The sequence below is a fragment of the Ipomoea triloba genome, chromosome 4 (assembly GCF_003576645.1).
Source record: "Ipomoea triloba cultivar NCNSP0323 chromosome 4, ASM357664v1".
In the NCBI taxonomy this organism is placed as follows: domain Eukaryota; kingdom Viridiplantae; phylum Streptophyta; class Magnoliopsida; order Solanales; family Convolvulaceae; genus Ipomoea; species Ipomoea triloba.
Window position 1 is genome coordinate 2,845,438 of NC_044919.1, and position 13,242 is coordinate 2,858,679.

Sequence of the window (13,242 nt, forward strand, 5' to 3'; positions counted from 1 at the left end):
AGAAGAACTGACGGGGGACCTAATTGGGTAAATTTTTAATAGTTGATTTAATTTGATTGAATCAATAGTCAATGATCAATTTGTGAATTATGTCGATGAACTATTTTGGGTATTTACTCATTTTTTAATTAGGTCAACCACAAAATAATTGGGCAATTGAGGATAAAACATGTAATGAGCAATACAAAATGCTAAATAAGACGTTAGCTAGGTTATTGGTGCTATTTTAGTCTTGTAATAGATACATACTAAAAATGAAAAACAACAACTAGCATGATGAGTTGGTACACAACTAAACTATGTGAAGAATGATGCTTGAATATAGAGGAAATATGTCGTGTATCTCCAAGATTGTGATGTCTAAAATGCTTCATACCTTGAAATCTCATATTTATAGACTACCAACAAAACATGGGAAAGTGAAAGCTTTTAGTAACTATTACGTGCAACCAACTTACATGATACACACACCACGAGAAGCATATAGCACCCAACACATGAAAAATTGGATAAATGAAAAGCTAGATAAACGAGTGTCAATAGTTGAATAAAGCTTGCTTGTTTCGTATTTGTCATTGTTAGCATAATTCGTTTAACCTATAACTCTCCACACACTACGACGTAAAAACTCAAGAATAGTTGGATAACAGGCATCACCAACATAGTAATAACTTATACAAATGTTGTGCACATAACTAATAATTTAACCTATTTGTAATTTTCAACAAAGTAATTTACTAATTTCATTAAAAAAAAAAAGAAAAAATCATACCTTGAGGAGGCATATAAAATGTATGTTCTAGTTTTGTAATTGCAAAATTGTGGTATATGGCAAAGTAATATGACAAAATTAAAAGAATATGATTAAATGTGACAATACCACAATAGTTGATGACTAAAAATAAAAATTGTTTAAAGTCAGTGATGTAATATGACACAATCAAAAAAATATGACTAAATGTAACAATAACACAATATTTGAGGACGAAAAGTGGAATTTGCTCTATATACATATATTAATACTGCATTGATGGTTTGGGGCATAATTACACAAAAGTTTAGAGGCTATTAAGTAATTAGCCATTGTTAACGTACCGAATTACAAATTTGTAAAAATCATTTTTTGTCGAACCCGCCAGGCGCGAAAATGAAATGCACAGGATTAACATATTACATGGCCACGTGTTTATAGTTGATTGGATATAATACGCTTCACGAGGATCGCTATCCGGATCACGAGCTCATATCCAATCTGAACCAACCAAAGTTGAAAGTAATCAACGGCTGAAACTTGCCTCCAAAAATCCCAAATTTCAAAAATTCCCCAAATACCAAACCCTCCCGCCCTCAAAATCCGTATATAAATCTCCTCCAAATCCCGTCAAGTCTCACAAGCATTCAATAGCAGTTTCTGCAATCTATACATACAATACATACAATTTAAGTGTTCAATCGTTCCAATGGCACGTACCAAGCAGACAGCTCGCAAGTCCACCGGAGGAAAGGCTCCCCGGAAGCAGCTGGCCACCAAGGCCGCTAGGAAGTCCGCTCCGGCGACCGGAGGAGTGAAGAAGCCTCACCGTTTCCGTCCAGGAACTGTGGCTCTGAGGGAGATCCGGAAGTACCAGAAATCCACAGAGCTTTTGATCCGAAAGCTGCCGTTCCAGAGGCTGGTTAGGGAGATCGCGCAGGATTTCAAGACCGATCTTAGGTTTCAGAGCAGCGCCGTCGCCGCACTCCAGGAAGCGGCGGAGGCCTACCTCGTTGGACTCTTCGAGGACACCAACCTTTGCGCTATCCACGCCAAGAGAGTCACCATTATGCCTAAGGATATTCAGCTGGCTAGGAGGATTCGTGGCGAGAGGGCTTAAGTTGAACTTTGATAATCTGGTTGATTTTAATTTCTGTTGCTTAGTAGTCTGTTCTGTTTTGTGTTTGCGTACTATGCTGCTTTTCCTGGTATGTGGTGTTAGAATGGTGTAAATCCTAGGGTTCCTGCAGTATTGTTGAAAGATATGTAGACATGTAGTCACTATGCTGGTGAAACTTCAATTTAACTTGGTGAATGAAATTTGTCCTTCATTTTGCCAAAATTTATGTTATCTTGAAGCAAATAGCAATCATGATGAATGGATCTTCTATTAGTTACCTGCACAAAAAAGTGGTATCCATGAACCTATGTTCATAAACTTGAATTATAAGTTTTGCCAGTTAAGGATTGATATGCCTTTAAACCCACCTAGTCCCCATTTATTTATTTTTATTTGTTGAGTGCTCCAGTGCATTAGGTTTAACATAATTTTGTATCCTTATATCAATATTTGGATTAAAAATGGCTTGCGTATGATTCCATATATGGAGTAGGCACCTGCACCACAAGTTTGTTTCATTTATTTATGTAATAGTTGAGTAATGACTGCTAAGTTCTGATTTCTGAAGTGAAATGGTTGTTATGTGCTTTAGTGCTTATATGATTCTTTGCATTATATATACTGCAGCACTATATATGTTGTTTAAATTTTAATAAAATATATGTTGTCTTGCAAATTGCAAACGTGTATTATTCTTTGTAATTGAACCAGTAAATCATCTCTTCAGATTAGTAACAGACTTTTCCTCTACACTTTCTCTCTGTTTGTTAATAGAAATCAGAGTTTGTCCAGAAGTTCTGGTCTTACCAATTAATTCCGTGAAACTGATTGATTTGCTTTGAGGCTGTGAAAGTATCTTCAGGCACTATAACTGAGAAAAAAGAGATGTGGAACTGCAAAAACATGCCACTTAGTTACAACTTGCATGTATCTTCCTTCAAGCACAGCTTAATATAATATAACCAACACATTATAGTATACCAGGAAATGACAATGTTTGCAGTTACCTCTGTGCTTGACAAGGTTGCTTTATTACTAGATGACAAGGTGAACCTGTTGAAACTTGAAAGGAGTAAAGCATGAAGTTTTATACCATTAAAGAGGTGGTAGTTTTGTTTTCTAAGAGTCGAAACTGTTTGGATATAGCATTCAAATATGTGTAGTTTCCTTTAGCTATTTGTCTTACATTGCTTCATTAGAGAACTTTTCCCTTCTTTTATATACCAACATATTTTAATGGAATTTGAAATATTATGAAGGGAAAAAGGGGAAACCTCCACCCACCCGCTCGATTCGAATGCGTGTGAGGTGTAGTGCCTATGATTTAATTGCAAATAGAGTTATTGCAATGGGTGTTTGTTACTCAATTGGTTGGAAGGCATTTGCAACCTAAAAAATGGGCTATATTTGCCTTAATATCATTTCATGTTTGCTTGACAAGAGGTTTATGTGTAATTCTTCCTAACATGGGCAATCCCGACCCCCACACACAAACAAAAATAGGAAAAATAAGAAATAATAAGTATTCTTCCATAGCAATGCGTGAGGTGCTATCTTGGTTGAAAGACAATGGCTATACGAATGTCAAGATCCAATCCGATAGTTTAATTCTTGTTTCTAGTCTTAATTCCTCTAGTTTTATTCGGTCGTATGTTGGTTCAGTTATTCTTTCACGTTCATAGTTAAATAGTTAATTAGTCTATTCCAGGTTGTTTAGTTTAGTTTATTAATAGAAACGCAAACCATGTGTCTCACGAATTGACCAGACCGTTGGAGTTAAGAGTTCTTGTTCGGTGTGGAGTGTTGTTCCACCTCGGTTTTTGAATCATTTATGAACTTAATATAAGCTTACTTTTTTGATTTTTTTTTTTAAAAAAAGAAGTATTCTTCCACATCATCTAGTTTCTCAATAAACTACTTTGTATATAAGCTATCTGTTTACACAGAAGCATGCATGTATCTATTTGAAATTTGACATTGATATTCTTTTATTTTTATTTCTCAGCCTTTTATCTAAAAATTCATTATATGGAATTCTCTCTTTTTATTGCAGGATTGAGCAATGCTTCTTTTACAGGTTAGTGATATAAACACAAAATATTTATTTGTGCTTCTACTTAAATTTTCCTTAAGATAGATAGCAGTGTTACCCCCACTTTCCTGCAATCCCATCATCCCAAATCGCTCATTACTCATGTCAAACCGCACAATCAAATTCCTAACCTCCCCATCCATCATATCCACGCCGACGAGCGTTCTCCCCGCGCTCAACCACGAGATCTCCCCCGACGAGTGGCCTGGGGTGTACGCCGAGCTCGTCCAGGCGTTCAAGCTGATCGACAGGGACGATGACGGTAAGATCAGGAAAGAGGAGCTGGAGGCGCTGTTGAGCCAGGTGGGAGCCGAGCCGCCCACCAGGGAGGAGCTGAGGCTGATGCTGAGCGAGGTGGATAGGGACGGCGACGGTTGCATTAGCCTCGAGGAGTTCAGCGTGCTCAGCTCCGCCTTCGCGCCGCCGTCGTGCGACTCCGAGCTGCGAGACGCCTTCGACTTCTTCGATACGGATCACGACGGGAAGATAACCGCGGAGGAGCTGTTTAACGTGTTCAGAACGATCGGCGACTCGCGGTGCACGTTAGAGGATTGCCGGCGCATGATAGTTGGGGTCGATAACAATGGCGATGGGTTCGTATGCTTTGAGGACTTCTGTAGAGCAAGAGATGAGTTCTTGATTTGGATGAAAACAAAACAAAACGGAGTTTCTTTTTCTTTAAATTCTTCTTTTGGAGCATGTCATGTGGTCACTAATATTTGTAATAGGGTTCGGATTTTCGTAAAAACGGATCGAAACTACCAGATGCATCCTTCAGTGAGAAGTGGTTTCAACTTTCTACTTTGCCACTACTGCCCTTGTCTATATGTACTGGATTTTCCACCAATCAACTGAATATTACTAGATTTTATCATAAAAAAAAAAAGAGAGAATGTAAATGTACTGTAATGCCCTTAGGATATTTTCCTATTTTCTAATTGTAGATTTATCCCTCAATAAACTCAATGACCTTTTAGACCGGCTTGACTACATAAGAAGTATCCTTATAGTTATCATGTCTCGGACAAAGTCTCGAGTACAAGTCATGTTTACAAGATAGCAAATGACTTTATAAGTGATGCACTTTTATTGAAAGTAAATGAGATTGTTGCAATTGAAAAAGTAAAAAAAGAGCTAATTAACTTGCTTCTAAAGGAAGATCCTACACTCAAATGATTTTTGTTTTTATTATATTTAGTAATTATATTCTATCACTCTAATTTTTTGGATTACTAATTATTTTATTGTGTTATAAACTAGTGAGATTGACTCTTACTTTTTTACACACTATGCTGTTACGCTATTCGTGCATTTACAAGGACTATTAAAATCATGGGAAAATGACACTTTTCCCCCCTATGTTATATGCTTATAACACTTTTTCCCCCTGTGTTATTAAAGTGGCACCTCAGTTATTTTAAAAGTGGTAGTTTTCTCCCTTTTAATGTTAAATTGACATTTTTGCCCTTAAAATAACTATTTCATTTATTTTTATTCTCCAATCAATTGTTACTAATATGTATGGAAAATCACGGTTCGACACGAACCTAATCGAACACTGTAGCAATTGAACTTAAATAGTATAGACAGTTACGATTACGATTCAGAACCGAAAAAATAAAATAAAATAATTGTTAAATTTAGACTATTTTTAAATAAGAAATAAAATTATAAAAATAAATACGTAGTAAATAAATACATAAGTTTTGATTGGCGGTTTAAAATCGAAATTGGAACCGAACCGTACCGATTTATCAAAATAAGTGTTTGATTATTTTCACTATATATGACTGTGGTTAAGTTCCAGTTCACGGTTCAACAATTATTTAATTTTAAATTTTTCGGTTCTGAATCGTAACCAGAACCGTCCATACTATTTCGATATGATTGTTACAGTGTTTGGTTAGGTTCGAACCGAATTATGATCATCCATACATATAAATAATAATTTGTTGGAGAAGAAAAATAAATAAAATAATTATTTTTAAGGGTAACAATGTCAATTTAACATTTCAGGGGGAAAAACTGCCACTTTAATAACACAGGGGGAAAAGTGCTATATGCACATAACATAGGGGGAAAAAGTGTCATTTTCCCTAAAATCATTCATAAAATGTTTAGGCGTCATCGCGGGAATGGTTTGAATTAACTCAATGAAATAATTATTTTAAATTTAATAATTTATTTGCTTTGATTTTTTTTCTTGCAGATATTTCAATACAAAGAAATATGAAATGTGTTTTAAGAAAATTTATAAGGAGACTTACTTCTCTTTTACTTTATTTTTACAAATATCGAGGAAAATGTTCAAAATAAGTGTAGAGAAGAGATTACTATTTCAAATTATTTATTTCTCTTTTGGTTTTAAAAAATAATAATAAACATTAGAAAGTTTTAGAAAAATTTAAAATATTATGTACTTTTCAAATGTCAAAATACATTTTACTTATAAAAATAAATATGAACTTGAATTTTTACCCAATGAGTTTTTGAATAGTCTATGATGAATTAATTATATTCAAGTTTTTGTTAGCTCTTAATGTTTATATTATACGTGACTAGTTATTAATTTTTATTTTTTGATACTTATGTTTAAACAAAACATAATAAAAAAAACATAATTTAAAGAGCTTATTACCGAAATGGTCCATCGATTATTGCGAAATTACCAATTTGGTCATCGACAATTTTTCGTGCCCAATTTAGTTCCTCGACTTTGAAATTTTTAACCAATTTGGTCATCCGTTTATTTTACCGTTAAACATCCGTTAAATCGGGACCAAATTGGTAATTTTGCTATAGTCAAGGGACCAAATTGGTAATTTTTCAATAGTCAAGGGACCATTTCAGTGAAAAATTAGTTACCAATTTGGTCCCTTGACTATTGAAAAATTACCAATTTAGTCCCTTGACTATAACAAAATTACCAATTTGGTCCTGATTTAACAGATGTTTAACAGTAAAATAAACGGAGGACCAAATTGGTTAAAAATTTCAAAGTCGAGGGACTAAATTGGGCACGAAAAATTGTCGAGTACCAAATTGGTAATTTCGCAATAGTCAAGGGACCATTTCGGTAATAAACTCTAATTTAAATTCACACATACCCTTATATATTTGGTAATTTTTATACATGTTTCACTCTACATACATTTTTTTTTTCAAAAAATGCTTAAACAAACTTGAGTGCTATATATTGTGGAATAAGCATGTTGAGTTCATAATCTCTTTGTGGCAAAGTGAGGTGGGAAATAATAATGATAAAAGAAAATGAGTGTGTTTATTTAATAGTCCTTCCAAGTAAAAAAATGAAAAACTTGTTTATGAAAACCTATTCTCTGTTATGAATATAATAATAATGTGTGGCTATTATCTCAATTATTGTATTTCTGGACATATGAAGACTCAAGTGTCTTTTGGAGTATTGAAGGGTTAACGTTATTGCATATAGGCCTATGTATTTCATTTGTAAATGTACCAATTGAGAATATCAATAAGAAATATCTCGGCTCCCTTCTCTCCATTTCTCCTTTACAATTCTTCTTGTTATTGTTCTCGCATTCCATTTTTGCTCTGTTTGTTGGTGTTGTTGCTTGCAATTCCTTTAGTTTCATAACATTCTCCAATTTTTTTTTTTTTTTTTCATTTTTCACTTTTTGTTATTATCTTTGTTACTTTTTGTATTGAATACATAATAGATAAACCCATAAAATAGTGCGAAAAATGCTTGACTATCACAATAATGAAGCTAGAATTTGGATATTATTTGTTTCCTGAATTCTCTTAGCATCAGTTAGCATAGTATGGTGTCATTGTGTGGTATGTTTATTCCATTGCTGGAAGCCTGGAATCACTCCAAGATGTTTGATGAAAGGCCTGCTTTAGAAACATGGCCTAGAGAAGGGTAGGATGAGAAAAGAGAGTCACTCAACTAGAATGTCAGTTGAATTGAGAAACCATAGCAACCAACAAGAGCTTACTAGATTCATGATGCTAACTTGGCATTTGGAAAATGATTGTTGAATCATTTGTACTGATGCGCTGTACCAGAAGTCCACTGAGCTTTTGATCCGAAAACTGCGGTTCCAGTAACTGGTTAGCTAAATCGCGCAGGATTTCAAGACCGATCTTAGGTTCCAGAGAACCTTTGCAATATTAAGCTGGGAGGCTAGGAGGATTTGTGGCAAGAGGGCTTAAGCTGAAGTTTGATAATCTGGTTTGTTTTAGTTTCTGTTGAGTAGAAGTCTGTTCTGTTTTGTGTTTGCTTACTATGCTGCTTTTCCTGGTATGTGGTATTAGAATGGTGTAAATCCTAGGGTTCCTGCAGTATTGTTGAAAGAGATGCAGTCACTGTGTTTGTGAAACTTCAATTTAACTTAGTCTATGAAATTTATCCTTCATTTTGTTCAAGTTTTCTGTCATCTGAAAGCAAATAGCAATTTGAGATTGATAGCCATAACATGATTATCTGAATGAGATCTTTATAAGTTTTGCTAGCTAAAGATTGATATGCCGTCAAAAACCAGCTAAAAATGTTTTCATGGGTTAATAATGCATAAGGATCCAACAAAAAAGGGGCATTAATTTGTTAGGTGCCCTGAGGCCTGAGCCCTAGCCTAACAACATACCATTGCAGGAAAAGGAAAACTAAATACTAGTGTTCATAAGAAAGGGAAAACAAAATATTTGTGTACATAGGAAAAGGAAAACTAAATAAGAATCATAATGGAAAAAGAATAAGCTGCATAGAAGTACCCTTCTTTACTTCCCGGCACTGAAGGTTGATGACACACAACCCACACTGAATGACATAAGAATTGGTGCATATAGGTTCTATTTCAAGGATTATTGCCAGTGTCTTATATCTGCAAATTATTCATAATTTAACCATATTTCTCTTCCATGAATAGATTACATAAACGAGAGGGGCACATTTGAACTTCATAATGTCTCTGCTGTTTATAAATTTGAATTATAATTTTTTTTAATTATTTAATTTAATTGTTAGGATGATATTGCCTTTGAAGATTTTTTTGTTTTTTTTGTTTTCTTTCTTGCTTCAGTGCATTTGATCTAATGGCCAACATTTTGTTTCTTCTTATCATTATTTGAATAAAAAACTACTTAGCCGTTGGATTCCAGATCGATCTGGTGCAATCAACTTTATTAATGCATCATTATTCAATTTAAGAATGACTTTTGCATTTGATAAATCAACTGCATTAAATATTTTTGTAGTATTTTTGAATTAAGAATGACTTTGTACTTTGGCATTTGATTCCATCTTAGTGTAATGTGCTTCTGTAATTGAGTTGTATACCACTAAACCCTGAGCTGAAATGGCTTCTTGTGTGCCTAGATGGCTATATTATTCTTTGTATTATTTATTCTGCAACACTATTTAGTCTATGTTATTGAGCTTGTCTTTTATATAGAATGGTGTCAGAATCAATGAAATTTCTTACAGCTTTCCAATACATCAAGAATGACTCAGCATCAACATTCCAAAACTACTTGATATATAGGACAAACCTTGAGTGGGACTGGGAGTATTTTCAATGTCCATGCTGAAAATGACCTAGACCAAATCATTTGTCTCACGAGACCATGGACCCTAAGAATTTTCCTGGAAATTCATATGTTTTTCATTGATGGGATTTCACTCAGGCTCTGAATGCTCACAGCCGTCACAGGTAATCTTTCATATCCATCCTCATGTTTCTTTCCTCCTATTCTTCTGCTACCTCCCCCATTTCCAGCTATACACTTCATCTTAGTTCATCTTTTAACTCCATCTTTTCACGCATATATCTAACTTGAGCAGCCTATCCATTGAGGCTTCTATTCTTGCTTCTTTCTCTTGTTAAAGCTAAACAAGAGTAAGAGATGGACTGGAATATGTGTTAGAACTTAGAAGCCTTGTCATTTTCCATGCTGTAGCAAGTCAACTTATTGACAAGCTGGAACTCAAATTCGAATTTAATATTAGCCAATTCCAAGTGTTTCCACCTACTCTGCAAATATTAAGTCTTGAGGATTGACTTGCAGGAGACTTGCAAAAGGTGTTGCTCTTATAAATGGAGGGCCTGCGTCTTTCAGGTTATGCACAATTATACAATTACAGTCTTGAAAATACAGAACATATGGCAGAGTGTGCTGTTGTTTTTGTGCTCGACAAGATAACAGTCTTGTTAGAGGCAAAAGTGGTAATGCTGCATGGGCTCAAGCATGAAATTGAATACATCAAGGATGAGCTAGAAAGGGTGATAGCTTTCCTCGGAGTTGCTGATACAGTGGAAGATGGTGATGCAGAGATCAAGGTCTGGGTTAAGCAAGTCAGAGATGTTGCATATGACATTGAAGATGCCATCGATGAGTTCATGCTCCTACCAGCTGGGCATCAGTCCAGTATATTCTGTGGCTTCCTGTGGAGATTCTTTTTCTCCATTAGGAACTTGAAACCACGGCGAAAGATCGCTTATGAAATCCAAGGCATCAAGTCCAGGGTGCGCAGCATTGCAGAAGGACATCACAGGTATCGTTACAGATATAATGTCCCGGAACAAGTCTCGAGTACTAGTCATGCTTACGAGATAGCAAATGACCGTAGAAGTGATGCACTTCTATTGGAAGAAGATGAGATTGTGGGAATTGAAAGCCCCAGAAAAGAGCTAATTAGCTTGCTTCTGAAGGAGGATCCTACACTCAAAGTGATTTCTGTAGTCGGAATGGGTGGTTCTGGCAAAACCACTCTGGTGAAAAAAGTATATGATGATGCAGCAGTAAAGAAACATTTCCAGAGTCATGCCTGGATAACAGTTTCTCAGACATTCAAAGTTGAAGAGGTTTTGAAAGACATGATCCAGCAGCTGTTTGCAGAACTAAAACAACCAGTCCCAGAAGGAATGAGCTCAATGAATGCAAACAAGCTAAAAGTGATAGTGAAAGAGTTTCTGTTAAGAAGGAGGTATGTTATTGTTTTTGATGATGTGTGGAGTATTCGAGTTTGGGAAGCTATTAAACATGTGTTGCTTAAGGAAAAGCATGGCTGCCGTGTCGTCATCTCAACGCGTCTCATGGATGTAGCTTCTTCTTTTAGCATTGATACAAATGGCTATATTTATGAGATGAAACCCTTGTCTGAAGATGTGTCTTGGGTCCTCTTGTGTCGGAAGGCATTTTATGCAAGCTCATGCCCATCACATTTAAGGGAAATTTTAAAGCAAATCTTGAAAAGATGTGGGGGATTGCCTCTTGCAATTGTGGCCATTGGTGGTGTTTTGGCTACAAAGAACAGGACCAACATCAATGAATGGGGAGCCCTCTATCACAGCCTTGGCCCTGATTTTGAAGGCAATGATCAATTTGAAAGCCTGAGAATCATTCTGCTTCTGAGTTTCAATGATCTGCCTCAATATCTTAAACTTTGCTTTTTGTATTTGAGCATCTATCCAGAAGATCATTTGATTGAGCACAACACTCTGATTTATCAGTGGACAATGGAAAACTTTGTGAAGCAAAAAGAGGGAAGGACAGTAGAAGAAGTTGCAGAAGGCTACCTCATTGAACTCATCAACAGAAGCTTGATCCTTCCTGTGAAGCTCAACGATGATGGAAGCATGAAGCAGGGTCGAGTTCATGACCTTTACCGGGAGATCATTCTTTCAAAATCAAGAGATCACAACTTCATCGCCACAACAGATGAAGAGACTGCAGCATGGCCTGAGAAGGCTCGTCGCTTGTCAGTCCATGGCACATTGGGCAATGTACCAATGAAAAGGCAAGGTACTAAACTTCGATCTTTGCTTACATTTAATGTGACAGATTCTCAGTTCTCGTCACATGTTGTTCAAATACTTAGTAGCTGTAGGGTGCTCAAAGTTTTGGAGTTAAGAGGCACTTCTTTAGAAATAGTTCCGGAAGAAATTTTCCAATTGCTTCACTTAAGATATCTAAGTTTGAGAAGTACAAAGGTTAAAGTTCTTCCAAGATCAATTAAGAAGCTCAGAATGCTAGAGATATTGGATCTCAAGCACACGTATATTACTGAGTTGCCGGGTGCAATTTTAGAGCTTCAACATTTACGTCACCTTCTAGTATATGGTACATTACCATATTCATATCTACCTTATGATTGTTCACCCGGTTTTAAGGCACCACCAGGGATAGGGAAGTTGAGATATTTGCAGAAACTTGCATATATTGATTTTAACCCTGGCAGTGGAGTAATTGAAGAAATAGGGAAACTGAATGAGCTGAAGAGACTCTGCATTCAGAAGTTGAGAACTGAAGATGGTAAAGCCATGTGCTTATCCCTTGGAAAGCTCCACAAACTTCGATCACTGAATCTGAAATCAATAGAAGAAGATGTGATCCTAGATGTCAATTACCTTTCTTCACCTCCTCCTCTTCTTCAAAACCTTTACTTGACAGGATCCTTGAGGAAGATGCCACCTTGGATAAAATCTCTTCATAACCTTGTCAAAGTATACTTCCGATGGAGTAAACTCGAGGATGACCCACTCGAGCTTCTGCAAGATTTACCTAACCTTGTCCATCTTGAATTTCTTGTGGGTTATACTGGAGAAACTCTGCACTTCAATGCAGGGAAGTTCCGAAGCCTAAGACTGTTGAATCTGGATAAGTTAGAAGAGCTAAGATCCGTGGTGATTGATGAGGGTGCGATGCCTCATCTTGAGAGGCTAGTTATTCAGAGGTGTAGTTTCATGGAAAGGGTGCCAGTTGGAATTGAGTGTCTCATTAACTTGAAATATCTCGAGTTTTTCGACATGCCAGATGAATTTATCTCGTCCTTTGTTCCAGACAAACAAGGTGAAGATTATTGTAAAGTTTCACACATTCCTGAGGTGTATTGTACATATTGGAAAGATGGCTTCTGGGAGGTGAATTCACTAGAAGAGAAGCACGGGAGCATCACCTCTCGAGGGCCTGGAAATGCTGCTGCTAAGATCACTGGGCGGCGCAACTCACTCTAGTCTCCAACTTTTGACATAAACATAAAGCTTGATTATCATGCTGCATTGCAGCTCCTAATCCTGAGTTTTATACTTGTATTGTACATATACTTGGCATTTTGTGCTCATTTTTCAGTTCTATTTTACAAGATTGTGCTATTTGCTGTTCTCTAAGAAATAAGAATGTATGATATATTGAAAATGCAGTATGGCTTGACTATCACAATACTGAAGCTAGAATTTCGAATGTTTTGGATCTTGACTAGGTATTGTTTGCTTGCTTAATTCTCTTAGCATCAGTTAG

General features: G+C 36.0%; 3 protein-coding genes across 4 annotated transcripts; all 3 read left to right on the forward strand.

Annotated features, from left to right (window-relative positions):
- Positions 1 to 1,391: 1,391 nt before the first annotated feature.
- LOC116017291 (histone H3.2) lies at positions 1,392 to 2,102 on the forward strand. Its single transcript, XM_031257843.1, has one exon. It carries the CDS (start codon positions 1,461 to 1,463, stop codon positions 1,869 to 1,871), a length of 411 nt encoding a protein of 136 aa, XP_031113703.1. The 5' UTR covers positions 1,392 to 1,460; the 3' UTR covers positions 1,872 to 2,102.
- Positions 2,103 to 4,050: 1,948 nt separating this feature from the next.
- Positions 4,051 to 4,818, forward strand: LOC116014703 (probable calcium-binding protein CML36). Its single transcript, XM_031254645.1, has one exon. It carries the CDS (start codon positions 4,066 to 4,068, stop codon positions 4,816 to 4,818), a length of 753 nt encoding a protein of 250 aa, XP_031110505.1. The 5' UTR covers positions 4,051 to 4,065.
- Positions 4,819 to 7,595: 2,777 nt separating this feature from the next.
- LOC116016862 (disease resistance protein RPM1-like) lies at positions 7,596 to 13,185 on the forward strand. Of its 2 annotated transcripts, XM_031257296.1 has the most exons (3): positions 7,596 to 8,179; positions 9,431 to 9,656; positions 10,012 to 13,185. In XM_031257296.1, exon 3 carries the CDS (start codon positions 10,041 to 10,043, stop codon positions 12,957 to 12,959), a length of 2,919 nt encoding a protein of 972 aa, XP_031113156.1. In that variant the 5' UTR covers positions 7,596 to 8,179; positions 9,431 to 9,656; positions 10,012 to 10,040; the 3' UTR covers positions 12,960 to 13,185. The 2 variants fall into 2 exon arrangements, with proteins under 2 accessions (XP_031113156.1, XP_031113155.1); XM_031257295.1 differs by having other exon boundaries at positions 7,596 to 9,656.
- Positions 13,186 to 13,242: the final 57 nt, after the last annotated feature.